Source organism: Ptychodera flava, chromosome 9, assembly GCF_041260155.1.
Source record: "Ptychodera flava strain L36383 chromosome 9, AS_Pfla_20210202, whole genome shotgun sequence".
Taxonomy (NCBI): domain Eukaryota; kingdom Metazoa; phylum Hemichordata; class Enteropneusta; family Ptychoderidae; genus Ptychodera; species Ptychodera flava.
In genome coordinates this window covers 37,115,587-37,142,511 of record NC_091936.1, presented here as the reverse complement: position 1 = coordinate 37,142,511, position 26,925 = coordinate 37,115,587, and the positions used below count along the sequence as shown (strand labels likewise).

Below are 26,925 nucleotides of genomic sequence, written 5' to 3'. Positions count from 1 at the left end.
TCGACATTTTATCGTTGGGTTGGACTTTATATACCAGAAGAGCCCTTGTATTCGGGCATTATCCTATACATAAAGCGTGAGTAAAACCTATGGCATTGTGACTGTCATTGAAAATATATCTCCCTTGTAGTAAATAATCGACTGTAGGTCAAATCTGTACTTATTCAACCAAGGCAGAGTAAACTCGTCAAAAGAAAATGGAGATATAGGGAGCGTCATGATATGCAGTACGGTTATTTGCGATTTGATGTTTTAATGTTTTGGAAAGTGATAAGCTGAGCTCGTGTAACCTCGTTCGCTTTCTTGACAGAGATAGGTCAACATCTTAAACTCGGATAAGTTACACTGTACTTTGTAGAGCCTTTACTAAACATCGTTATATATCATGAAATCATTTAGAAAGATAAAGTGTTTTCGCTTCCCAGCTGTGCCACTAGGGTTCTTGACAGTTTGAAATGCTAAAGGCCGTGTGAAACGGTCAATATTTAATTTACAGTTTGGCGGAATCAATGATTGTGTGCAAAGTTCCAAAGCTTTATTAGTTTGGCGTACAGTCTACATAAGAATAAATAATCAAAGCGTATAAATGAAGCAACGCAATAAAATTATACAAACTATTTTTCTTTCCAACATACCGTTTTTATGAACGCCCATATCGACAAAAAGATGGATTGTAACCCCATTTTCAGTGTGTAGCCTAAGATTGTGACTGATTGCGAAGTAAACTGCTCCTATTTTACAATTTAATGCAGTATTCAAGTGGTTAGTAGGGCCGTGGAGCAGCTGTGAACAAAATGGATGCCTCGGAGGAATACAAACACGAGAACTACAGTGTGTCGCTGCATTGAACAATTTACCAACTGACGAAAAGTTTTGCAAGTACAAACTGCGCCCTCACACAAACCAGTCGTGCGTGTATCACTATATCGCAAGGTATGTTAAGAAATAGACTTGTTGACCGCCCAATTATCACGCCGCAACTTTCACCGTACAATACGAGTGTATACAAGCATTGGTACTGTTTCATACGAGTTGATCTTTTACACAATAGCCTGATTCAAATCATAAATCTTTTGATAAAATTTAGCAGTACTGTATGTTGAATGCACCGAAGCTATAACCTTTTATGATGCCTCTTCGAATACAGTTTGAATGAATACTATTGGTCATCAATGCAGCCAAATACAGCATTTCTTTTCAACAGCATAGCTTGTATGTTTTGTATGATGGTCGAGTAAATACACAGACAACACGTGAATGACGTTGCTTACTTTTTTAATCCATCTTGACTGAACTGCAACGTATGAACAACGTAATACATAACAAAAGAACAATCGGTAATGTCCGACTGAGGGCGCTGCCCAATGAGGATTAACAGTGTCAATGCTTGTTTCTGCATAGAGCATATAGTACAGAGTTCAACTTAAACATATTTCGTCACACTCCTTCTTCCAGCAGGCTTCCTCTGAATGCTGCTGGTCGTCACAATGTAGTCTTTGTGCCATGCTGTTGGCTTGCTGTTCCACTGCGATGATCGCAACCCTCTGCTGGATTGAGAGCGTTGGTTGGTGGCTCTCTCAGCTGGTTGTTCTGTGTATTTTGCTGATGTATCAGCTGATTCTGAGAGAGCAGATTTGATGTTTGGATAATTGGACTGATTGTTGTCTTCTGAGCAGCTTTGTTGAGCATCTGCTTGTTGCGACGCATCACTCGCCCTTTGCTGGTTGTGACTACATAGCTTCTGGGTGTAGAATATCTCTTGTTGACAACAGCTGTTATCCACTCTCTGTCATCTGGGTCCATTTTGACATGTACTGATTCTCCTTCTTTGAAGTGAGGTCTGTCTATCTTACACTGTATCTTACCCCTATTGTAGTATCTGGCTTGGTTCTCCTGTCTTTCCATCAACTGTTGATTGGAGTCTGATGTCAGTATGGGCTTGAGGAGGATTTGCATCACAAGTATGTCATCTCTGAGTCTGGAGCTGAATAACATCTGTGCCGGACTATATGATAATCCATTTAAAGGTGTGTTCCTATAGCGTAGTAGAGCTAGATTTAGGTCAGTGGAATCTTTTCGACATTTGCGAAGCATCATTTTCACAGTGCCAACGTACTTCTCAGCTTCATCATTACTCTGTGGGTATGTGGGACTGGAAATGATCAGTTGGAATCGCCACCGTTTTGAGAATTCTCTGAATTCCACTGCTCCAAATGGTATGTTGTCAGCTATGATGGTTTCTAGAATTCCATGGCGAGCAAAGATGATCTTCATTGCTTGTATTACTGAACTGGCTGTTTTTCTTTAGAGCCTAGCTATTTCTGGATACTTGGAAAAGTAATCGACCAGGATAACATAGTCCTTTCCAGCAAATGTGAAGATGTCTGCACCTAGTTTCTGCCATGGTCCATCAGGACGTCATGCTGTTGAATGGGTTCTCCTTTGTTTCTGCGCTGAAATTTCTGACAGACTTTGTAACTGGATATGGCGTCTTCAATGTCCTTGCTTATTCTTGGCCAGTACATTATCTCTCTCGCCAAACTCTTTGATTTCTCTATTCCTTGGTGCCCAGCATGCAGTCTCTCTAGTGCAAATTGACACTCTCCTTCTGGAATGATCAATCGGTTTGACAGGAAAAGTACATCATCTTCATATATCATCTCTTAGATCATAGTATGGAGCTTTGATGTCTTGTCTTGCATGGTTGTTGCTTTATACTCGTCAATGTTTGGAGAAGCTGGTTAGAATGTCATCACTGAATGCACATGCATGTCTAGTGATTCACCCTGTTGTGGCTTATCAATGATGTACGCTCTGCTTAATGTGTCAGCAATGTGCATCTGATTTCCTGGTTTATATGTGATGTTGAGTTTATATCTCAACAATTTCAGCAGCATAAGTTGCAATCTGGGAGAGACTTTGTGTAGTTCTTTCTTCTGGATTGCCTCAGGGGGTCGATGATCAGAGTGTACTGTGCCGTAAATGTAGTGATGAAACTTTGTCGTCGCAAAGACAATTGCAAGCAGCTCTTTTTCAATCTGTGCATAGCGCTGCTTCATTTCAGTGAGTGGTCTAGACGTGTATGAAATTGGTCGGCCATCTTGAAGAAGGCATGCTCCCATACCACTCTGGCTTGCATCTGCTTGAATCGTAAGGAGCTTGTGTTCATCATAGAATTTCAGCACTACGTGGGAACTGAGGATTTTCTTTATCCTTGCTACTGCTTTCTCTTGTTGTTTTCCCCATAGCCATGGCACTCCATTCTTTTACAAGCTGTCATAGTGACTCTGTCAGCTGAGCTTTTTTTGGGTGAAGGTTGACAGGTAATTGATCATACCCAGGAATCGCTGCAGCTCTTGTTTGTTTTGTGGTTCAGGCATATCTTCTATGGCTCTGATCTTACTTTGATCAGCTTGTATTCCACTTGCAGATATTGTCATGCCATGGTACACCACTTCATTCTTATTGAACTGTATCTTTCCAGCGTTGAACTTCATACCATTTTCCTGAGCTCGCCCTAGTACTTTGATGAGTGCAACATCATGTTCTTCCTCCGTTTCTGTCACTATTAGTGTGTCATCAGCAATTATGTCGACATTTTCGATGTTATCGAATACCTGGAAACCTTTGTTTCTGCAGGACTTCAGTTGCACTGGAAATATCGAAGGGCATTCTCTTGAATCGGTATCTGCCATAGGGTGTCTGAAACGTGGTCAAATCTCTCGAATCTTCATCGAGATGAACCTGCCAGAAGGCCTATGACTGATCGAAAATAGTGAAAAACTTTGCTTGCCAAGCTTGGCAATTATTTCTTGGAAGGTTTGTATTATATAATGCTCGCGTTTTATGTATTTGCTCAATTGTCTGGGATCCAGACACAGTCTTAAGCTACGATTCTTCTTTTCTGTACACGCCATACTGTTTACCCAGTCTGGGGGGTGGTCAACATCTTACCCTTTCATCTCTGCTAGCTTTTTCTCTAGTTGACCTTTCATTTTGTGAGGTATTCGCCTTGAGCATTTTGGTTCAGCATCATCAGTTAGTCTGATTTTGTACTGTCTAGGATATTTACCAAGTTTTCCATCGAAAACCTATCTGTAATCACGTTTTATTTGTTCCTTGGTGATTGTTTTGTAATCTCCCGACAAGATCTGGTTGACGAGTAGGCTTGAGGTTTAACCTCAGTGAGCCAAACCTAAGCCTGTAGCTGTATGTAGACCAAGTAATGGGCCATTTCGTTGCTTGGTGACAAGGATCTCTGCTCCAGATTGCATGTCCTTGACCTTGAATGTGATCCGTACACTGCCATAGTGTTTAACTTGCCTCCATCGAGTGTTTGCAGTGTGACCTTGGATTTTGTCAGCTTTGGTCGGCTGGCAACTTTCTTCCATGCTTTATACAAAATCAGATTGGTTTCAGCACTGGTGTTTACCTTAAAGTTGAATTGCGTATCTGCGACATCGACTGCTTCAAACCAGGCTTGTCTGGTCTTTTCTATGTTGCTTACTGTGAGAACGCCGCCCATCTCATAGACACTGTCTTGACTGGATGAGTCGTAATGTGTTGTATGTAGAGCCTTTTATTGAGTTCCACGCCTACACATTTTGGCATAGTGGTTTTTCTTTTGGCATGAATGGCATTCCTTCCCATAGGCAGGACATTTCTTTTGTGGGTGTCTGGTACCACAGTTACCACACTAGTGTTTTGGGTTGCTGTTCTTCATGGGTTTTTATTGAGGACCTCCCCTTGCAATCTTTTTACCATGTCTTCTGATAACATCAATATTTTTTGTCCTCAGCTGTACCTGTTACAATTTGTTTCACTTCTTTGCTGGTAGTCTCTGCTGCGATGCATTTGTAACGCACGTTGTCTAATGTTGTGTCATCAATACTCAGGAGATTCTCTTTCAGCTCATTATCATTCAGAAAGAATATTATTTTATTACGTATCATGTTGTCTTTCTTTGAGAATTCACACTGTGCCGCCAGTTTCTGTAGTGTTGTGAAATAATCAATGAACTCAATTCCTTCTTTCCAATCAACACTCCAGAATTTGTATCGGTTTAATACTATTATCTTCTTACCTTGGCAATGAGTATCGAACTTGCTAAGCACAACTTCGTACTTAGTTGTCTTCATCTTCTCCCCACGTAAACTGGTTATATCGTTCTTGTGCATCTGGTCCTATTATGTTCAACAATCTGGCTATCATCGCTGCATCTGGTTTGATATTAGCTTCCTGTGCGGACAGTAAAATTTTAAAATCTTGTCTGAATTGCCGCCAATTTTCTGCAATGCTGCCTTGCAGGGATAATGGACCAGGCAATCTGAAATCCTGAGGGTGCTGTCAAATGAGGATTAACAGTGTCAATGCTTGTTTCTGCATAGAGCATATAGAACAGAGTTCAACTTAAACATATTTCATGATGATCACATTTTGTGATCACAAAGCTATGCCATTATATCGAAAATTTTCTGTTTAGTTTCTACAATGTCAATGGCTTATGCGACCAAGTAAGAAATTGAACATTCAAGTAGGGTCTTTTTATCGAATACGTCGAATAATGTGCAAATCTGGGCCGTTCAACTGAATTGCCAGAGTATATGGCTCATTTTTGTCACTTTAGCAACATTCAAAATTACAATGATAGTATTATTAATGGAGCTCTTTGCTGTAATATCATGCCTTGGAGAAAAGAAATGTCGAATTATTTATATTGATGAATATTACCCCATCCCATCCCCCTCCCTCCCTCCCACTCTCTCTCTCTCTCTCTCTCTCTCTCTCTCTCTCTCTCTCTCTCTCTCTCTCCTGGCGTCAATTTACATAGCTGCTACCAGTGGAAGTATCGTCCTCGAGCAGGGTCATCGTGTGCTGGTGCAAACAAGTGCGGGAGGGGAACGGTGCCTGCTAAGTTGTTGTGTGAAAACAAGGAGACCGAAAGGAGTGTTCCTGAGTATTACTGCAGCTACGATAAACCCGATGAAAGCGAGGTCAAGAATTTCCCGTAGGTTATACTTGTACTAGCCAGCAGTATGTCTGAATGTGTGTATAGATACCTGTCTGACCACAGGGGCTTATGGATGGCAAATTAAACGATGACAAAGACTAATGCTATCTTAACCTAGTCCAATGTACGAACCTGTTTCCCTTGTTGTCTTCTCTCGCCCTATGTATCCTCACTCTATGAGTCATGACAGTTCAGTGTCAATTTTGTAAATGGTATGCAGTGTGCCCTTTCTTTGTGAACTTTTCGTGTATGATTTCTGTGTTGACCTCTCTACTTGCCATAAGGCTATTGTATAGCATGCCACAATTTCATCAATCGAGGGCACACTGCAAACTGCTTGTACGCAAAACTAGATATAGGCCTAATAGTACCATTCTTTATTATCCTTTAAATGGCCATTCACTAGCCCCTGTGGTCTGACAGTTAACAAGACACCTTTGCTGACTAACACGATTGTATTAATTGACTGGAAGGTTGAATCTTCGTTCATCTCTAGGCACTTGCAGGCCTGAGCGGTTGTTTATCAGTCTATACCTTGTTTTCTTCTGACACTGGCCTTTGATCAACAGTTATTTAGTTGAGATTTAAGGTAGAATGCGCCTCGGGATCAGATATTTGGACTCTCAAACTTTTTCTATTCTTCTCTGACCCACCTCTTGTGGGGGTTCATTTTGGAGCTCTTTGAGTAAGACAAACTTTAACTGTCTTAGTTTTTTGAAGATATGAAATTTTCTTTTTCTCCATAGAGATAACATGGGGATGGCGGCCTTTTGAATTTCAAATATTAGTAAATCTGAGTTATTTTTTCTCTAGTATCGAAATTTGCACGGTAATCCCCGATTTTTTTCTTGATTTTGAAAGTCAATGGCTTAAAGATTCCTTGAGGAAAATTTGAGCGAAAGTTTAAGTCTTTTACTTTTGAGGCGCGTACTACCTTAATATAAGACGCGGGGAAAAATAAATTGCCACATGATATTTTGAAGCCTAGTTAGCACTTTTCTTTAACCAAATATTCATGAGCTATTTCTGCAAATGTTATCATTATTTCGCTGCTATTGTATTTTTCAGATGTTCTGATTTTACTGAATGTAGTTATAGCTGGCGTACTTCAGGATGGAGTGGTTGCTCTGATCATTGTGGTGATGGCATCCTTTCAAGGTAGGGATGCTTCTCTCTTTACACAGCTAGTCTCGTTATCTCGTGATATTATTAAGATGGTTTTATACTTAGTGTATCATGAAAGTTACTGCAAGTTGTCACTGTCTGTTTCTATGGAAATGCTTGCACTATTTTTATTTCACCATGGGTAACTTTAATTTTCACAGAAAATAGCTACAGGTCTCTTTCCTTGGTCGCATTCACCGTTGAAAGCCAAAGCAACTAAAATTTGGGTGTCTGAGGTGCACTATATTTCGTTGCAGTCATCACATTTTATTTGATGGTAATCTATGCCAGAGGCACATGCATGTTGTGCTGATATTTTTCCAAAGGGTAAATGTTCAACCAATAGTTAAATACTTGCTGGAGATGCCATGGTATTATGGGATGAAGTTGCACAATGGTCCAGCAAGGAAAAGAACTATCAGTAATCTGAGAAATCGCTAAACCGCCTGCCAAGAAAGTGCTTGAAAACTGCTTTCAAATTTTTGCAAGCAGCTCTGCTTGTTGCCTCTGAGGTCCCTGGATTGGATCATTCAATGTATGTAGAAGTCGCCCCGTACTTTACCTATTATTTCCTTTCTAAGAAACATATCGAAACTGCCAGAGGTCGACACGAGCACTTTATGCATTTGTTGATTAATTTTCCTTGTTGTAATGTTCGTGTGTTCCTACCCAGGTCCACTTACTGTATTGCTAGTAATGGCTCGTATGTTAGCGAAAGCATGTGTCCACCATCTGAGAAGCCATTGGCGACAGAAAAGTGTCAAGACTATTCGGGTGAGGCTATGAGGCACTTGCTAGTTTTTTGATTGACATTTGTACGCATGGTGCAGAGTATGTGCGCATCAGATGCTTGAAACAAGTATGGATTTGTAAACTATTCCAATATAACTTGGTATTTTGGTTTTAACATGCTTACCACCAAGTTCCTGCTGCAATGGGAAATTTATGATACTGTCTTTTCACAGATTGTAACGTCTGGCAGTCTCTTCAACTGCTCCGTCAAGACCAGATATACAGTGAGCGGTCTCTGATTCACCGGCAGATAAACCTCACTCTACCGAGCGTACAGGCTGAAGCAGATTTTATTGGTGCAAAACACGACATTGCTGAAAAGGAACTCGGATTTAACCTCCAGGTAACATACTTGTCCAAATCATTCAAGACCGCTATCCTGTACGAGTAGCATCTTGTTTGCCTTTAAAATACAAATGAACGTCCATTTTTCTGGCTTTGCAACTTGTTCAAAACTATTCATACGGCCGGAAAATGAGACAGAACTGGCCTCTTTGTAAACATGTATATGCTCTTTCAACAGCAAAAAGGATCAAATCTTTGGAGGCTAACGACTTTCCATGTTTGTATCCTGACCAAACATTCTATGATCTAATTTACGGGTGCATTCAACGAACAGGAGCAGAGTCAACATATTGTTGTCATGAATCAATTTTCCATAAGCTAGTGCAGCGATGGATTTGCGACAACAAAATGCTGTTGTCAAATTTTTCGACACATTTTTCCCCTTTTCCCTACCAGAGAATCCGGGCAAACCTATCAGTACCTGAGCAAGTGGCCAAGGCAGAGCTCCTTGAAGCAAAGGCGCGCCAATCACTTGCGAAAAACACGATCGAAGTGCCAGCCGACGGCAAGACTTCTTTTCCAAATATCGGGTACCTCGGACGAGGATACGACATCTTTTATGGTAACCCGAGGAACGACGATGGTTCCGTAGATCCCGGATTTCGCCAAGCTGTGATAGGATTAACATATAACAAGGTCAGACTCTCGTCAGACAGACTGTTTCTGATGCCAGACCAGGCTGACGTCATCCGTGAGATGGGAAGTCACTTCAGCTCGAGGACGACAATCATCACGTCTGAGAGAAGTTACAGAAACTCCCTCGACTTCGATGTTAGCGTGGGAGCCAGCGTAGGTATCGACATTTTTAGTGGAGGTTTCAGCGCCAGTACCTCGTATCATACCATGACACAGTCGACAGTTAACATGGAAAACGTGTACGTTGATGTAACTGGCAGAGTCATCGTCTATGACGCTCGCCTGACACCCTTCAACACAGACATCAGCAACGAGTTCAGGGATGCCGTGAGAAATTTACCAGCGATCGCATGTTGCACCTACAGCGTGAGATGTCATGCAGACTGTGGTTTCTATGACGATTTCATCGCTGGTTTCGGAACGCACTATGCAACCAGGGTTCTAATGGGAGGGAAAGCAACACAAAGATATCAGATGACAGGAGAAGCTATGGAAAAAATGCAAGACAATGAATTTGGCTTTTCTTTTTCAGTTTCAGCTGGAGTCGAGGGTATGGAAGAATTAGTAACCATTTCGATGTTTTCTGGCGCTGCTTTCTTTCTGAAACTGATCATCGCACACTAAGTGTGGAAGATTATCATCAATCTTACGTTAAACAATTACACCATGAGAAACTTAAAGATTTATTCCTTGTCATTTACATTTGAGTTCAGAGATAGGGCTGGGGTAGCAAAGCTTCTAAAACCTAATTCCTACATCAGCTCCGTCAGGCTGCCCCACCTGCAGGGGCTATGCAGTTACACCGCAACTCAGCTTGCACCAAGGGCTATGTCACTTCCATAAGGGTTACACCAGCAGGTGCACTTCAGTTGCTTTATGTATCTCTACATATTACCGTCATACCTATTGCTGTTGTATATATTAATATATTCGACAACCATAAATGTTTTTCAGAGTAATATTTTTCTGCCTGAGAAAACTTTTTGACAGAAACGGCTTCAGTCATGCAACTGCTAGTTTGAAACATCTGTTTAGAGATGGTTTTCTAAACCCTGTCTTGAGTATTGTTTGTAATGCCATGGCATAAACAACAGTCAATCGAGCTAAGAACGCTCGGTCATAAAACATGTTTGCTATCGTTGTTTGAGTCCACCATCATGCTATATTATTCTGAAAAGAAAAGATTAATCCGACTTATCCCACATTATTATAAATTGCATGAGCCTGCTAACTTAGTCTTTGCTTGTGCTGACGTTGTTGATGCTGATGATGATGGGAGTGGACCTAGAGGGCAAACCTGGCACGTAAAGAAATATAAAGCAAGAATGGTTAAACCAATGACTGTAACACTGAGAATTATATAACTATTATCGTACCATTTATCAGACAAGTCTATACCTGTTCTGTCCCTGACAGAGTCTGTGACTGCTACGTTTGCGGCAGCTTCTGCAATTTTTCTTGGCGATTGTACTCTGGCAATCTCTTCCCAGTCACATTTTGACCCATCAGATCTTGATTCCTTCTTTAGTAAGGTAATTGAACAAAAGTTGAAAAATATAATAATGAAACTACGAAAAATAGTGTCTGGCTGGTTGTGCCTGTGCTGGCACCTCTGCTGCTTAAGGTGTAGTTCTACTAATCTTGTTCACATAAGCAACCTCCATAATTTTCGTAGTATCTGTAGTCATCTTATTTCGAGGTAATCAAACTCTAGTTTAATCATCTTATTTGAAGGTCACCAAGCTCTAGTTTCAACGCTATTCCTTGTCCATCAAGCTACTGCTTGCCATCTACATTAATGGAAAATAAGTTTTTATGACGGTAAATTAAAATGTAACCTAGTAGATGTGCCATAGGCGTGCAAAGTAAATAGAGCTGTGTCATCACTAACATAGCCCCTGTGGATGAAATGGCCTGACACAGTTGACGCAGTTGCACATTTTTGAACCTGTTGTGTACCCCCGTTTACCCTGACTGAGGCATAACCCTCAACTAGAATCAGTTTCACATGATCAGCTACCCTTGATTAAATGGCGGGCATGTGATCAGCCATTCAAGACAAGGGCATTCAACACAACTGGCCCTCGACACCGTACATATAAAACAATGAATGTCCACATCTCGGACCAAATCTTGCATCCTATTGTTTTTGAAATAACTTCTAAGTATCAGAAATAGATAAACTGGTAAGAGGTTTCACAGTAGGAGCTTGGGTGTCCTAGCCCTATTCTTTGGTCAGTCTTATCCCTCTACTCATTTGTCAAAATAATGGAGTGATTTTCTTTTGTTATTTTGTTTTCCGAGTTAGATTTGCATGAGACTAGTCCCTAGACATTAAAATTGTTCTGAAATTTGTTCATTCTTTTGCATCATATATATGAATATGATTTCTTTTCCTTTCAGGAATAGCCAGTTTTAGTTCGGGTATGAGCTCTAAAATTGCGAACTCCATGCGACAATCTTTATCTCAATCAGACCAATCTAGCGTTGAGTTTTTCCTCGGAGGAGAAGCTGGTGTCGGCCAAATTTCAGAAGGCAATAGTGACTCGATGAAGGAATGGGCTAGCACTGTCTTTGACAATCCTGTCCCAATACAGTACACCTTGGGAGCTGTCGTGGACCTCCTTACACAGGAAAACTTCCCAAACGACAAGAAAATTGAAACAAAGCAGTCGGTGAGATGCCCCAGCTTTATGGTCGTAATGTTGAATGATACCACAATTTTAATTTTACAGCTGCAGTATTCTGTAGACTTCCGCTTATATTTTGCTTTTATTACCAATTTGTTATTATTTTCCTAATTTACTTCATTTCGAGAAACATCAGGTAGCCCATTTTGGACCTGTAGTGGTTCCCCTCTTTACAGGACTTAATGTCATGCTTAGGTAAGGTAAAGCATAGAGTCTTATTGTGCAATATCTTAAAAATTGAAATATTTGGTACTTAGTGGTGAACGTTTGCCCTCAAATTCATGTTCACCATTAAGCGTATTTTATTTTAGGTACTTCGTGCCAGGTATCAAGGTTACTGCAATCGCATTCCAGACGCCCGCTGCTCGGACTTTAGTAAACGTACCAGAGATGCGAATGGCAATAGCGTGCATTTTGGAGATATTGTGCATATCACTATGAACAGCTGTGAAGGGAAAATGTATTTCCTAAAAGACAGTAACGAGGGAATTCATGCAGTGGCTAGCGATTTCAAAGGTAAACTGCCTGTTGCCAATTTATTGTGTTTTTAAAGTTATGGTCTGGATAATTAGACCTAATATGGCCGAGAGAGTTCTTTGAAACTAAAATGGGGCTTGAGCATGCATGTGTTTTTATATGGCAAAGCATTTCAGCACGTTTCCTTGTACAGGCTTGACAAAAAACTTTCTTAAGCAAATGTCACAATCTAAGAAAAATGATCACGGGTTACCAAAGATGGCTATCTACGGCAATGTTACATTGGAATTTTCTAGTTCCTAACCTCTACACTTGGGGCTCCAACATGCAATACGAAGTTCTTAGGCTAGAGTAAATTATTTTCGTATCCTGCGGTAAATACCAATTTATTTTTCAACTGTAAACCTAATGAACCTAAGTGGGTGAGATGCATTAGTCTTACTTAAACCACGCCAATTAACTTTTCCAAATGTTGCTGTTTTTAATTTCTAAGAACTTTCTAGGCAACAGTCAGAAACTTGCGTTACTTTTTTTTCAGTATGAAGTATATTTCTTGCTGTACTTTAGATCCATATAAAGAAGCCCTGAGTAGAGACGAACAGTATAACGCCTAGTTCAGGTCACAAATACCGTGAGATTAGTGCTCTCGATAGTTACCTCCCACTTTACTACCGTGGCCAAAATGTTGCAGCTTAAAACCTTTGTTTTGATAGCAATCAGATTTGATTCATGATTATTACTTTTATTTGTGTGTTATTGACGTTTCCTTGGTATAAGTATTTCAATATCGAAGATTAGGGGAGGAAAATTCGTACTCTGGGATAACAAACTTTTTTGGAACCATTTCCGGCCACAATGAACCACTTTTCAATAGGTCAAATGTCAAGTACAACTGCACTGTAGTGCAAGTTGAGTTAGTTATACTAGTGATCCTAGTTATGTCCATCGCTATGTGAAATACCACTGCAATGCTTGCACTGCTGTGCCACAGCTGCGCTTGCAATATGAGAGGTTGCTATGGAGTCACACCATAATAAGTCTTCAAGAAAAATCTTTCCCATTATATAAATGCCAAGTAATCATTGTATAGGAGTAGCAATTACTTCGAGTTGCTTTGAATCTAGAGTGTGATGATCTGTCAGATTTAAAGTTAATAAGGGCACGAAGACTAGCGAGAACAATAGTGAAGATTTACATATTACAATTTAAACATTCTGAAGGATGTTTTTCCTAAACCAGCTCCAGTTTGACAACATGGACGTCCTGTAGAAACCCAATCTCCCACACAGAGATTGAAGCGCAGTGGGGGCAGCAGGGCGACGTGGATAATTCGAACCAAGCTAGAGGGTCTCCGAGTCGTTGACCGCGCGCCCCACCAATCTCTGCTGCAGGCAAATTTAAATATTCCAAACTCGGACTCCTTTCAGTCCTGCGCGCGCCCAACTGGCTAAATAAACGTAGCAGAAATAGTAAACTGATAGGAGCAATCCAGCTAGAGATCGCACTTTCCGAACACTGGTAAAAATAATACATTAATACACTAATAAAACTAATAAATAATCTGCTAAAACTTTGGCAATCGCATCTGCAAAGCTGACAGCCGTTGGGGCATACATTTTGAATCATCAATTTACATCCCTGTAACCTAGAGCAAGGTCTATGTTTTGCAAGTGTTCACGGAATCGAGGATCGATATTGAAACTACTGTACTATTCATTTATCTAATTTTATTATTGGTTCGAAGTATTATATATAAAAAAGACAGAAAATGTATATCATGGAAAACGCGCAATACCCAAAAAGTTGGTGAAAACCGTCGCCTGTGGCAGAGATTAGTGCGGCTACTGCTGAGACTCCCCAGCTAGGTTATAATTTTCCACGGTGCTACAATCTCTGTACGGAGATTGGTAGAAACCCTGAGTGAGATATAAGATGTTGACACAGTCACCATAACGACGACAATAGCGAGAAATGGTGCAACTCCCTTTTGGTTTTACCTCATATTATTCGTTGCAATTTACCAGAGCTGTTAGATATATTTTCCCGACCCTTGGATGCAGCTGGGGTGGCACAGGTTCAATATGTGCTATTCGTTAACACAGGATTTATGTAACATGCTTCCGCAAATGAACCCCAATGTAAAGTTTCTCAGAAATCCGCTGGGTCTGAAAACAACACCACTCATGGCCATAATGAAAACAGCTGACAAGATGAAAGGTGGATTGGCAGTGACGAATTATGATGAAGATACGGTTTTCACACCAGCAAATCTGTAAGTTCTGGCCTTTTTGGTGACTTGATAAAATACCTTAGTCTCAAAGCTGACAATGAACACGCCGAACTTCCTATTAATGTTATTCTTGCTTTGACTTGTGTTCACCTCAGAATAAGTCCTGACTCCACCTGCATATGTAATGACCGCCTCTCTTTTCCCTAACACCCTAGATGGAGCTGGTTCTCGTTCTGAGTTGATGAGGAGTTTGATGCAGACATTACTTGTAGAAGTCACTCTCAAAAGAAGACATTCACATCCTGTTCAATAACAATTCGGGTACTTTGAGCACCGTTTTGAATGCTTGTGGTAGGTCATGCCCTGACTTTTCACTGAGGGGGAATGTTTTCCCTTCTTTTCATAGGAACACTGCTTAACCTCAGGCAGAAGCTTTCTTGTCAACACAGAGTGCTGTGCTAGGGATGGGGTCACTGACAGAGCTGATCGTTATAACCTATGGAGGCCCTGAGGAAGTTTACAAACAGGACCTTTCATCTGAAACGTATGTGGTGCATTCATTGATGTGCTCGAGTTCATCTAGTGTAGTCGGTCAGGACAGTTCATCTATGAATTCACTGGAACTTTTGTTAATAAATCCATCATTCAATCACAGGATGAATACCCATAACCCACTACACAATGAGGCAATGAGGAGTAAAGTGCCTTGCTCAAGGGCACAGCACTGAGTTAGAGTCTCGAAATTACCACCCTCAAACAGTGAGTCCATTACTCTGGACTTACTGGGTCTCGAACTGGAACTAGTACCCTAACCACAGCTCCACGGCCTCCCCAGAACTTGAATCAAACGTCTTTTTATGTGGAAAGACTGACAATGTGTTGCAACTTTCAGTAATTTCAAAAAAAGGACATTTATTGTACTAGAATATTTCACCAGTGGGAAAGACCTAAAGGAACGTGGTGATCAGCTGGTAAATTACATTTCCTGACAAGTCCCGGGGGGGGGGGGGAGTTGTCTAAGTTTAAGTCATGTCTGAAATGCACAGTTGCTGAAAGGACTGTTTCTTTTCTCTTTGAGACCATAAAGATAGCCATAACAAAACACCCTTGATTTAATTTTGTTATCATTATACCAGAAAAACACATTAATGGGAAAACCTGACTCAGAGACAAACAGTTTCTCTATTAGATGCGTAAATAATGATGGAAAAAATTGTCGACGTTTTTCCTTTGTAATATATGTGACTGTATTAATGTAGTATGTAATATTAGTTCATGTTTTTCATACAGAGTTCGCATAGGGAAAACAGTCAAAGATCAAGTTTTTGTCATTACTTGTATATAAATAATCGCAGATTTCAGCATGATGAGCATGATAAGTACACTTTGCGAACAGATTTTGAATTTCAAGATATCTCCGATGAATATACCTGATATGCTATAATAAAGTACCCGAAGGGTACGCCTTAAATTGCAGCACAATAAGGCAATTATTATTCCAAAATCTCCTGATGTATTGAGATGTGCACTGTAGGTATGGTCGCGGCAGTTGGTATGACCTACTTATATGTAGTGCTTAGTGCATAAAACATCTACAAAAAGATCAATTCTTAGAAAAAAATGTCAGGTGAAATTGATGGGATGAAATAGGAAAGAGAAATGCATAAGAGAACCTTAGGATAAAATAACGTAGTAAGTAGAGGTTTTGTGAGCAACAGCAAATGATTTATATACGTCTTCGTTCTTCAAGCACTATCATCAACACTGCATCTTCCTTTGATGACTCCAACGTACGTAAATGCCTAGATGCATTGCATAATAGAAATGTTGTTGTACCTGCAGACAAGGATTCGAATAACATAATTTTTGTCTGCAACCAATACTACATTCAGTGTTTGATGAATGAACTGAAAAATAATTCAGGTGAGAGTATACCATCTACTGTCTCAACCTTACCTGAAGAGGACATATTTCAGAATCATTCATTTGGCATCAAGCTGACGAATGACGACAAGGTTTATCCTCGACCATATTGGATTCCTAAATCCACAAGAATCCCTTAAACAAAGTTTCATAGCTGACAACGTATTTATCACGATTGCTGGAATAACATTCAGGCAAACTGTAGGCATTCCTGTGGAGGCAAACTGTGCACCACTTCTTGCTGACTTATTCTTATGTTCATATGAAGCTGAGTTCATGCAGTCTCTTCATGGTTCTGGGTCTAAAAGATTGCAAAGTGTTTTAATAACACCCATGGATATATCAATGATCTGGTTAGTTTGAACAATCCTCGTATTTCTAATTACCTTCATCACGTCTATCACGATGAATTAGAAATAAAAGAAACAACAGAAAGTGTGAGCTTGGCGTAATGTCTTGATCGGTTATTGAAATTAGACGAAATAATTGCAAACTAAGCTGTATGACAAAAGGGACGACTTTAATTTTGAAGTCATTCATTTTCCCAACTTAAGCAGTGATGTTCCGTCTTGTCCAGCTTATAGTGTGGCCATTTCACAACTCCTGAGATACTCTAGAGGTTGTGATTCATATGCAGACTTTCAAGGGAGACACAGCTTTTTAGTCTTAAAACTAGTGAGAAAGGGGTTTTCACAAAGACGGTTGGCTAGATAATATAAAAAAGATTTTTGGTAGATATGAAGATCTTATATCCAAATATGTCAAATCTATTAGTTAGATGATGAGAGGCAGTATTCATGGCTTTGACTCACAACAGTAATTTGGTAGCTAGCTGAATTACCGTACAATTACTTTGTCACTTTAATTCAATCTTTACGGGTGTAGCCTGCCAGCAGGGCACGCTTACCGATTACGGACACCTGGTACCGACACTTTACTAGTGGTTCGAGATTGCACTATTAATTTTGTCAGTGGCATTTTTGTTTGTTTGTTTTTTTGTATTGTTTCTTGGACCTGGTGATTTACGTGCCTTGAATGATACAGATTGCTACAATTGATTTGATGTCATATTTGATTGAAAAGAAAGAGATTTAGCTCTGCACCGGTGGCTGTGAGTCTCAGATAACTAAGTTAAACAGATGATGATCTATAGCTTTATGGGAAAGTCCACAAAAGTGAAGAAAGTTATACTAGTGACCTCGCAAGCCAATCTAGGGCCTGCTAATGGCAAAGCCGAATTTTTTGTAGGTTATTTACCCCTTCTTCAAATACAAAGAAATTGGTGTACTTAATATAGGTGAAATGGGATTGATGAAATATAAAAGACTACCTACAGACAAAGATGATGTTTGGTGAGAAGAATTCATCAAAGTTTGTGAAAAAGCAAGGCAACAATTTTTATTTTTACATCAGATTCGAGTGATGCGGATTAGGAAGATGGAGAGGCGTGCCAGTGAGGAAAATCTAGGGCAATAGTTGCACGCCAATATTGCCTACTTCAATATTCTTGTTTTGACCGAGAATGCAGACAGGTAAATTTTTTTAAAGTTGAGTTTTTGCTCTGCTAGGAATGGAAACTATGAGGATCATGTTCAACACTTGCAGTAATATCGCATGGATTGATAGTCTACAAAACAAAAAAGATGTATCTTCTCGAAAATAGAAAAAAGCTATGTTAAAATGTTACTTTTAGTGACCCATTATGGTCATGACATAGACTTAGCAGAGATTTGGCGTAGTGTCGCAAGAATAGTAGTGGCCGTTTCACATAGTGGTGGACATAACAACAATAATTAGGGTATCTAACGTTACTGGCGTAGCCTTTACTGGCATTGATGGACTTACACGTGACCTTTGACCCAGTTCAAACTGGTAAGCTGTCCTAGCGTAGGAATTTTTCGTCAACTAAGATGTAATTTTCTTCGGTTTATAAGAATCATCAACGACTACAAAAGCTTCTATAATGGCGCTTCCAAACCAACTGTGTACATGGGTCCAGCAGGTATCAAGTGGGCCAAACAATCCGTTCGGCAAAGACTGGGTGAAATTTATGAAACACGTTCACAGTGAAATTTCCTCAAAGTGTGTCTATTATGAAGGTACGTTCCACAATTTCAGTTAAACTCTAGCAGAAGCAATTTCCTTTTGATTTTGACTTTCCAAATATCATCAACATAAACAGAATGAGTATGATTGAATACAGCTTTGTGAATGAACCAAAAGTTGGGAGATATTGTGTGATCAACTTATATTAACAAAAAGTCAAAATGAAAATGCGCATTATCCTAGAAAATCTTCACTATTCATGAAAATATACTCCTGTTTTATCGCCAACATCATAATTTATAGTTAACATTGAGAGGAATAAACATGAAAAGCATATTAAACCAATGTAAGTAAATACCGTTTGGTCGACCAATACACCGGATTATTACAGAATGTTAATAAGTAGAGATTTTGTATGTTAATTGACTCCCCATAGGTCTATCAAAGGATGAATGTGAAGACTACTGCAAACAAATGGATGGATGCCAGGCGGGGACATACACGGCATCTGACAACGGATTCTGTATGCTCTTCACTTCGTATGAGCGGGAAGAAAATAAGGCGTATTATGAAAAGACTGTCTTTGTAAGTATTGACAATCACATAAACATGATTTTTCAGACGACATTTTCGAAGATCAATAAAAGCAAATGCTATAAAAATATCTATGTCCAAGCTCATGTTTTGCAATAAAAATAAAGCAGATAAAGCAAACATGAATTGATGTTTGGACATAAGGAAGTCATCATAAGGAAGTCATCATTATTTACGGCCTGATGGGACGTTCTAACAGTTTTACTTATTAAAAAAGCAAATTGAAAACTCCTCTAAGATTGCATCAGGCTACAGCACTGCACACATCAATTTCTCAAAATTTTCCACGCAAGAGGGTACACCCCTTCTGACACTTTTCCCTCAGCCTCTCACATGTTCTCCCCTATACCTTCAAATTCTGCCCGGATATCCTAGTGAAGACCGTGTCATGATACCCATCCAAATTAAACAATACTATATGGTTATACTATAGAGCGAGATTTTGTATTTACATGTTGTGAATTTGAATTTCATTTCGCTGTTTTCCAATTTTTCAACCATCATGAGATAACCGATGATAATCTAGCAGGGTACACATGTTTTTGCAAGGTCTTTACCACTGCTGTATTTTTGTAAATTGATTTACAATTGATGTAAAATTGATTTAACTTTTCTAAGTTGGGGGTCAGTCAAAATTTCTGTGTTAGAGAGGGGTTACTCAAATTCATCATGGTTGGCAGGGGTACTTAAACTTTAGAGTTTCAAATGAAATTCCTCCGAGCCCAGGCTCTAAATAATGACAGATACCTAATATTCTTACATTGACATTCAGCTCGTGTTTTCGATGAAGTTAGTTAGTTAGTTAGTTAGTTAGTTAGTTTTTTGATATGAATGTATAGGCTGCATAAGGATGAATCGATATCATTTCATTAGAAAAATCAAATGATGTTGCCTCAATGATTGACCGTTTAACATGGGATGTGTTTCTCATCAGAAAGCCGACTACCTTTCGATGAACATACTCTCTGTTTCATGCTGCGCTACTTTCTATAAGTCAAGGGCGGCAAGTTTGTACACTATATATTATATTCAGTTTCCTCAAACAATTAAGTCATTAAGGTATATCTGAAATGCTACCAATGGTCTTCCCTCAGAATACTTTACTGAACTTATAATATATTAGGGTTTCTGTGTTCAAGAAATACACTCCACTCACAAAGCTTAACTCTTAGTCAATCAGTTATTCTCATACACCTCTACTATCCTGCCCACTCACATTTGTGATGCAGTGAATGTGTATATTTTTAAACGTTTACGAAAGGCATGCTTAGGGAGCACTTACAGATGAGGATCGCTACACTTTTCTATGCGTCATTTAACATAAATGATGGAAACAATGCACATTTCAGTTGTGTACCGTATCGTATATCAGCAAACCTTTGAGCAGTAATAGTTTGTATCTCTATTGTAAAACGTAAACGACCTTAGAAATTCACATATCAAAGATATCAAGTACTGTCATGACAAAGTGCAAGAATAATTTTTTTCTTATTGACAATTTTGAAAATTTGTCGACAGACGAGACTTTTACGAAAATAAACAACTCTCCTTCTCCGCTAACGATGTCTTTAATTTGTCCGCCATTTCTCACTAAATTGGTTCCTCGAAGCGATTTTTGTTCTTCAAGTTTACGAAGAGGACAGCGCACGACTACACGTATCACTGGTCCTGTTACACGGATCGTGACAGGGAATATTTCGGCAATGTTTGGGACGAACTGCAACTGAAGAGTTTTAGACCCCACTTCCGTGTCATTAATAGTAAGTACATACTAAACGAATTTTAGGGTCGTCATTTGAATCTTAGAATATCAAAGGGAAGCCAAGTTGGCTTGCCTCGGCGCAATGTATGAGCATGTTCTGAACACCTTAAGAAGTTGCAACATCCATAAAGTGGACGACATGATAAGAGATTTTTCTTAGTGCAAAGCATAGGAACTCATGACAGAATGTTCCTAGGTAACACATCAAACTTTGTCGGAATTTTTATATTATATCTGTATTGCTCTGAAAGGCCACCAACCCAATATGCAGCTTTACAGTGCAAGTAGTGAAATATTAATTACAAGAGACAGAGTACATAAGACAGTTAGAAAAACTCTTTCCTCAGTTTATCTGCTTTGTGAAATTTTTATGAAGCCAGTTAAATAGGTGATATTTTTACCATCTGGTTTATGTTAAAGTCGCAAAAATAATATTCCTTATAAAGTTATCTGTTCAGAATTTGCTCAATACTGCGGAGAAACCTGCACGATGAGACTACATGCTGCGCTTTCTCTCCGCTTTTCTGTCAGGCGAACAGAGTAAATTGTTCACGATTATCTCACCCGTGGCAATCATGAACGTCGAGAGGGAAGAACTGCATTATGGCGATCCGTTCAGTCTGGTGGCAGCATCTGGCATCGTCACACGAGAAGAAGGTACAAATGAATATCAAGCAAAAAACCCTGAAGAAAAATCGGGCCTCCTAAGATTTCGTGTCGTGAATGACCATAAGCCTAATGGGATGCCTGTTAAGTTGGGTGACATTGTAAGGTTCCAAGAAGCCAATCGATTTCAGGAAACCCTGCTTATGCAGAACTTACCGTATTATTTGACCATCCCGGCTGGAGGTAAGTGTGTGTTCATTAGCAATTATTCCATTGAATGTAAGACCACCATTACTCCTTGTTCACGATGAGACTGTGCAGCAGATATCTTCCATGTTTTCATTATTTGTTTGTTTATCATCTACTGTTACCTTCAGGCTCTCAGAAAAGCTGTAGCGGTATATGGCCTTTCCAAGTGTGCACGAAGGAGCAGAAATTACTTGTCAGGAATGAACTTCTGGGTGACTGTGAGCACAACACATTCACATGGAACATCAGTCGCGCCGAAGTCAAGAGTATGATACCGGAATTCGATGTGCCGACACTATCTGGATTAGATAGGGTGGAATACCGAGTTCAGGAAGACAGAATGGGTGTGGAAGCTGATGTGTTCTTGACAAGGCCAGTGAGACGGAAAAATGCAATACCTGGAACTGTTGTTGACGAGGTATGCATGCGTGTTTATTTTCAAAAGTTTTATCCATGCCTACGGGTAAACAAACTGCCTCTTATCGCTCTGATTTTCATGTAAGAATCCACTTTTTTCTATTTTTCCTATAATTTAGGAAAGCATTTGTATTTGCAGAACATTTTTAAGATAAGGTTATGGATATACAGAAAGTACTTGGAAAGTATACATCGAGTCCCTTCGTATACAGTAAGCAGTCTATCATTGGTGTAAGACCTTCAGGAACGTCAACTTGATTCACTTTTTTGGACTCTTAAAACCATGGATTTCTTGGTGTAAAATAGTCGTTTCCTGTCCGCTGTTGGCACCGGACTGATGTATTTTGAGGAAGATCGCTTGTGCCGAGAGGTAGTCGGAGCTCTAACTGCAGCCTATCAGAATATGCAATCACATACAGCTGCCTGGTGGCCAAATTCTTACCATTCCTTTTCGTATCTTGAACTGAGTGAAATAATTTAGATGAGTACAAAGAAATTTTACAAGGTATTACAAAGGCACGGTTTTCGTGGTACGATCTAGTTGGCTTCAGAGCGGTCAATTTGTTGCTCACGTTTTTGTAGGCGGTTATTTGTACCTATGAAATGTGAAGGCCAACAACCCGTCTCACTTTTAAACTACGTCAGCCGTTTCCTAATAACTGATAAAGGCCAACCATCAACTGACTCTGTGTCATCCATCGACGATGATTCCGATGGTGAACTTTGAAGATATACTTTATTAAAATATAAGGGAATCAGTACTGGTTATTACGACTTTAAACCACCTTATATCCTTTATAATGTTTCAGGTATCAAGTGTTACGTTATTACCTGGGTATGATGGCCATAACATCATCAGCAGTGACTTTCAGGTTGAATTGAAGAGAGGTAACTCAACCATCATGAATCCGTCAAGACAGCGATTTCTCTTCCAGGGGAGGGACTTGACAGAGTATCGCTTGGGCATATATTTCCAGGACACCTTAAAGGACGGGGATATTCTCACATTGAAACTATCCGACCAGGTTAGTAATTCAGGAAAAGTGCAATCTTAGGTACCCCATAACTTTCTCATTTCTTAACTATTGCGAGATCTGTCTACAGGACGAATGCAATATACTAATACATAATTGAGACTCAAATGTGGCAGAAGTTACCATCTTGGATCTGCACGTGGATTTTTTGGTCTGAACATTAAGGGAGAAATCATTTTTTTTTCAAGAGAGCTCCCCATAATAAGTTTTTTCCCGCAACGTTTCCGCTGTTTCGTTGAATCAGTTTCCCCGATTGAAAAATCAGAACGAGTTCCGTATAAGCAGAGTGTTCAATGCCTAAGGTTCCAAGACAAGAAATTGACCTTTTCAAGCTAACAATTCTCTAGTGATTAATCAGTTCAGAATCCCCGTAAATTATATATTTTCAAAAAGCCTAGATATAAGGGAACATTTTGGTTACCATATTGTCACCATTGTTTACATAACTATCACGTGACAGGTAATTTGCATAACCTTTCAAAAATCAGTTTTCCCTGTGTTTTGTCTCAATGCTTTGAGATATAAGGCTGAAATTAGTGTAGGTGCAAGCTGTCCAAAAGATCTTCCAAAGTGTGTCTCAGAATTTTTTAAATCTTCTAAAACAATTTTTATGCCAGAAAAACTTCCAGAGCGGTGAATTTAATCCAAGTTGATTTCTTTAAAATTGTGCTCCAAAAACACTAAGCAAGATATAAAAAATCTGAGACACTTTTGAAGAGCGTTGTAACAGCTTGCATTCGAGAAAGTTTGAGTCAGATATTTTAAAGAATTGACACAAAACATAGAGAACACCGATTTCTGAAAGGTTATGCAAATTACCTGTCACGTGATAGTTATGTAAACAATGGTAACACTGTTGTTACCAAAATGTCCCCCTATGTCTAGGCTTTCAGAAAATGTACAATTTACAGGGGTTTTGAGCTTCTTAACCACCAGAGAATTGTCAGATTAAAACAATTCTTGTCTTGGAACCTTAACACAATGTCGTTTTCCGAATTTTCCGAAGTCATTCTGCTTTCTGACAAACTTTTTGATGCTGAAGTTTAATGTATGGTATCTCCTTGTCAAACTGTTGCTAGATAACTTCTCATGAATATTTCATCAATGCACTAGATCGTTAGTGAAGAAGAGGACGCACTTGGAGGTCAAAAAATTTCCCGTTATCATGTGTATATGGAACCAACCTACACTGCGAATGTGTCAGACGCGACGTCACTTCTCACCGGAGAGGATGCCGGTAAAGAAACTATAACAGTGAGGGTGACCTTTGACAAGCCCGTTGTGAATGCTGAAAGGGAAGTTCCGGACATATATGACTTTGAAATCGCTGACATGAGAAACGAGACGATGACTGATGTCATCTTGAGAGTTGCGCGCGTGAACGGCAGGCGTGACTGCGAGAACTTGACCCAGTGCTCAAAGGAGTTTGATGTCATTATCAAGGCTGACTTTCTGAAAGGGCAGACGCATTTTTATTTTGATGTCACTTCCGGTAGATTGAAATCGGCCAAAGACTACCTGTTTGTGCGTGAGAAACAGATTCGTCTTGATCTACATTGAAAACCGGCTCACATGTAAAATCCCAACGCCAGCCTTAACAAGAATAAGGAACTTCCTCCTGAGACTTTCAAAAAAGTAGAATCTTTGAATTCGTCTGTAGGACTACCTAACCAAATCGACTGGACATATGCAGTCACTATGCTAAATAATAAAAAGTGGTTAAATGTTAAAAAGCATAGAAAATAACATTTGTTGGTCAGCTGATTAGTAAATCAGTGTTGAAATATGACCTTTATCCTTTGTTTTCTTATTAATTAATACCGTATGATGCGAAAAGTAATGATTTATAGTATAATTAAAGCATATCCATTTATAGCAGCTCTCTAGCCTTAGCTTTTAAGCAAAGTTTGGGAAGTGGCGATTGTGGAACAAAGAAATCAAGCAATATACTACACGGTACTTAATCCTAGGATATCAGGATATCAGACAACCAATGTATAACAGTTCAATTCCGACCCAGCACTCATATGCGTCTTGAAAGTTATTTTTTGTACACGTAAATAAAATTATACGCATCTATTGTCAGTTCTTTAAAGAAAACGTTAATTTTGTAATGATTTTTTTTATAAACCTTTTTTATTCTGTATATTACACCTTTGAATGTAGCTGTAATGACCGAAAACGACTCTTGACTTTTACCCGTAATCCAAACAAGAAGTTCTCTGGTTCATGACAATGCGACTTGTGATGACTATTTTTACTATGTGACTATTACCCACGCTCTGTTTCTGTACGTTAGTGCTTGAAAATAAGTAAAGATTTAATTAGTTTGTATACCAGACGAGATTTTACTTCTTTTTAGGTATTGTGAAATCTGGTCTTTTCATGACAGGGAGAGAGAGAGAGAGAGAGAGAGAGAGAGAGAGAGAGAGAGAGAGAGAGAGAGAGAGAGAGAGAGAGACTCCGATAATGCTTGGAAAATTTACTCCTACAAAATTTTGCATTGATCGTCAATCGATGCATCTGAACAAGAACTTATCTGAAACTCAAAGGCATAGCTCTAGGTAAGACGTTCGTTATTAGCTTCATTCGGTAGACCCGTCGTTAATTCAATACGTTTGTTTGCACGTATTGTCATCGCGTATCATGGTAATGCTCCCTCCAGGAGCATTATTATTACAAACAAATCATCTGTTCTCCACAGATAACAACATTTGGCAGTCTTATTCTCTCGGTCATCATATAACTTACGGGTAGAATACGACGTGGCTGGGTAGTATTTGATTATGTCGCTATCGGAAACCTTTCGATCGCGAGGGGAGCAGTATGAGGCAAAGAAAGGCAATGGGAATGTAATGGAGGGGAGAGTGCAGTGATATTTTTTCAATGGATAGAGGGAAAACAGGGAGCTTTACTGGTGAGAAGGGAAAAACTAATAAATTGGGATGGGACGGGAGATTTTTGAGTCTAGGCGGGAGGGCAGTTAGAAACAGTTATTATTTTCCTTCGAAAATTATATTTATTGAATATGTTAGACAACATTTTTATATGTGATAAGACGTCCGATTACAATTTCCTAAAAACGCCTAGTTGGTTGCCGTTTGTACTGGTATGTAACTCGTCGAAGGGTCTGAACAGAATGAAGAGAGAGGGAGGCCGGATGCAATTTTAGGTAGGGTCACTTTTTTCATACAAATATTTGGGAGGAGGGCCTTTACAATTTTTGTCTGCATTGAGGGAGGGCCACCACTTTTCGTGCGACAATTCTAGGAAGAAATATGATTCAGATTCCAAAATATGCCTTCAAATTACAAAAATTCAAGACTTTTCCTAAAATTTCATGTTGACAAGATATCGTCAAGATGGTCCAAAATAATTAATTTCTGTCGGCCACCATAAGTATATACCAAAATACAACATAATCCTCAAATTTCTTATGCCTGCACTAAAGATCTTATAATACGATTGTTTAAAATTATCTCGACTTTCGCATTTATAACACGAACCAAAGTAAAGTGATGTTGGGAAAACATTTTTACGTATTAAAATGTCAACAATTCAGTCTTTTATACAGACATCTTAAAAGAACATCACTACATCGGGGATTTAGACTTTTTCTTCTTCTGTTATAAAAAATGACATTTTCTATTTATTTCAAAGCAATTTTGGCTGTGTTTATAGCCAACATGTTAATCGTTTTGTTACGTTTGTCAGGCACTTGGCCGGTACAATGTCTAAAAAGTTCACCCAAAATGTCACAAAACGACACCATTTTAACAGCTTAATTTTTCAAAACTTTCTCCAACGGGAGGGGAAACCCTTTTAACTCCCCACCAAACACTACCTTTTTGTCAAAATATCCCCTTTCTCCAGTTGCATTAAAGTAAATGTTGTACTTTCATATTCATGGCTGGCACGTCTCCAAATTTACCCAAAATGGCACAAATGAC

General features: G+C 39.3%; 1 protein-coding gene across 1 annotated transcript; it reads left to right on the top strand.

The window, feature by feature from the left end:
• Nucleotides 1–758: 758 nt before the first annotated feature.
• LOC139140872 (uncharacterized) lies at nucleotides 759–25,314 on the top strand. Its single transcript, XM_070710342.1, has 15 exons — nucleotides 759–933; nucleotides 5,831–6,007; nucleotides 7,079–7,168; nucleotides 7,848–7,948; nucleotides 8,140–8,309; nucleotides 8,708–9,497; nucleotides 11,351–11,622; nucleotides 11,949–12,153; nucleotides 18,202–18,366; nucleotides 18,750–18,898; nucleotides 20,517–20,667; nucleotides 21,201–21,518; nucleotides 21,653–21,942; nucleotides 22,751–22,966; nucleotides 24,089–25,314. The coding sequence occupies exons 4-15, from the start codon at nucleotides 7,894–7,896 to the stop codon at nucleotides 24,533–24,535; spliced, it is 3,228 nt and encodes a 1,075-aa protein (XP_070566443.1). The 5' UTR covers nucleotides 759–933; nucleotides 5,831–6,007; nucleotides 7,079–7,168; nucleotides 7,848–7,893; the 3' UTR covers nucleotides 24,536–25,314.
• Nucleotides 25,315–26,925: the final 1,611 nt, after the last annotated feature.

Coding starts and splice junctions, on each gene's coding strand:
- LOC139140872 (XM_070710342.1), top strand. CDS start 7,894: ATGTGTCCACCATCTGAGAAGCCATTGGCGACAGAAAAGTGTCAAGAC. Junction 11,623..11,948: donor AAATTGAAACAAAGCAGTCG/GTGAGATGCCCC, acceptor ATTTTATTTTAG/GTACTTCGTGCCAGGTATCA. Junction 21,943..22,750: donor CTGGAACTGTTGTTGACGAG/GTATGCATGCGT, acceptor ATAATGTTTCAG/GTATCAAGTGTTACGTTATT.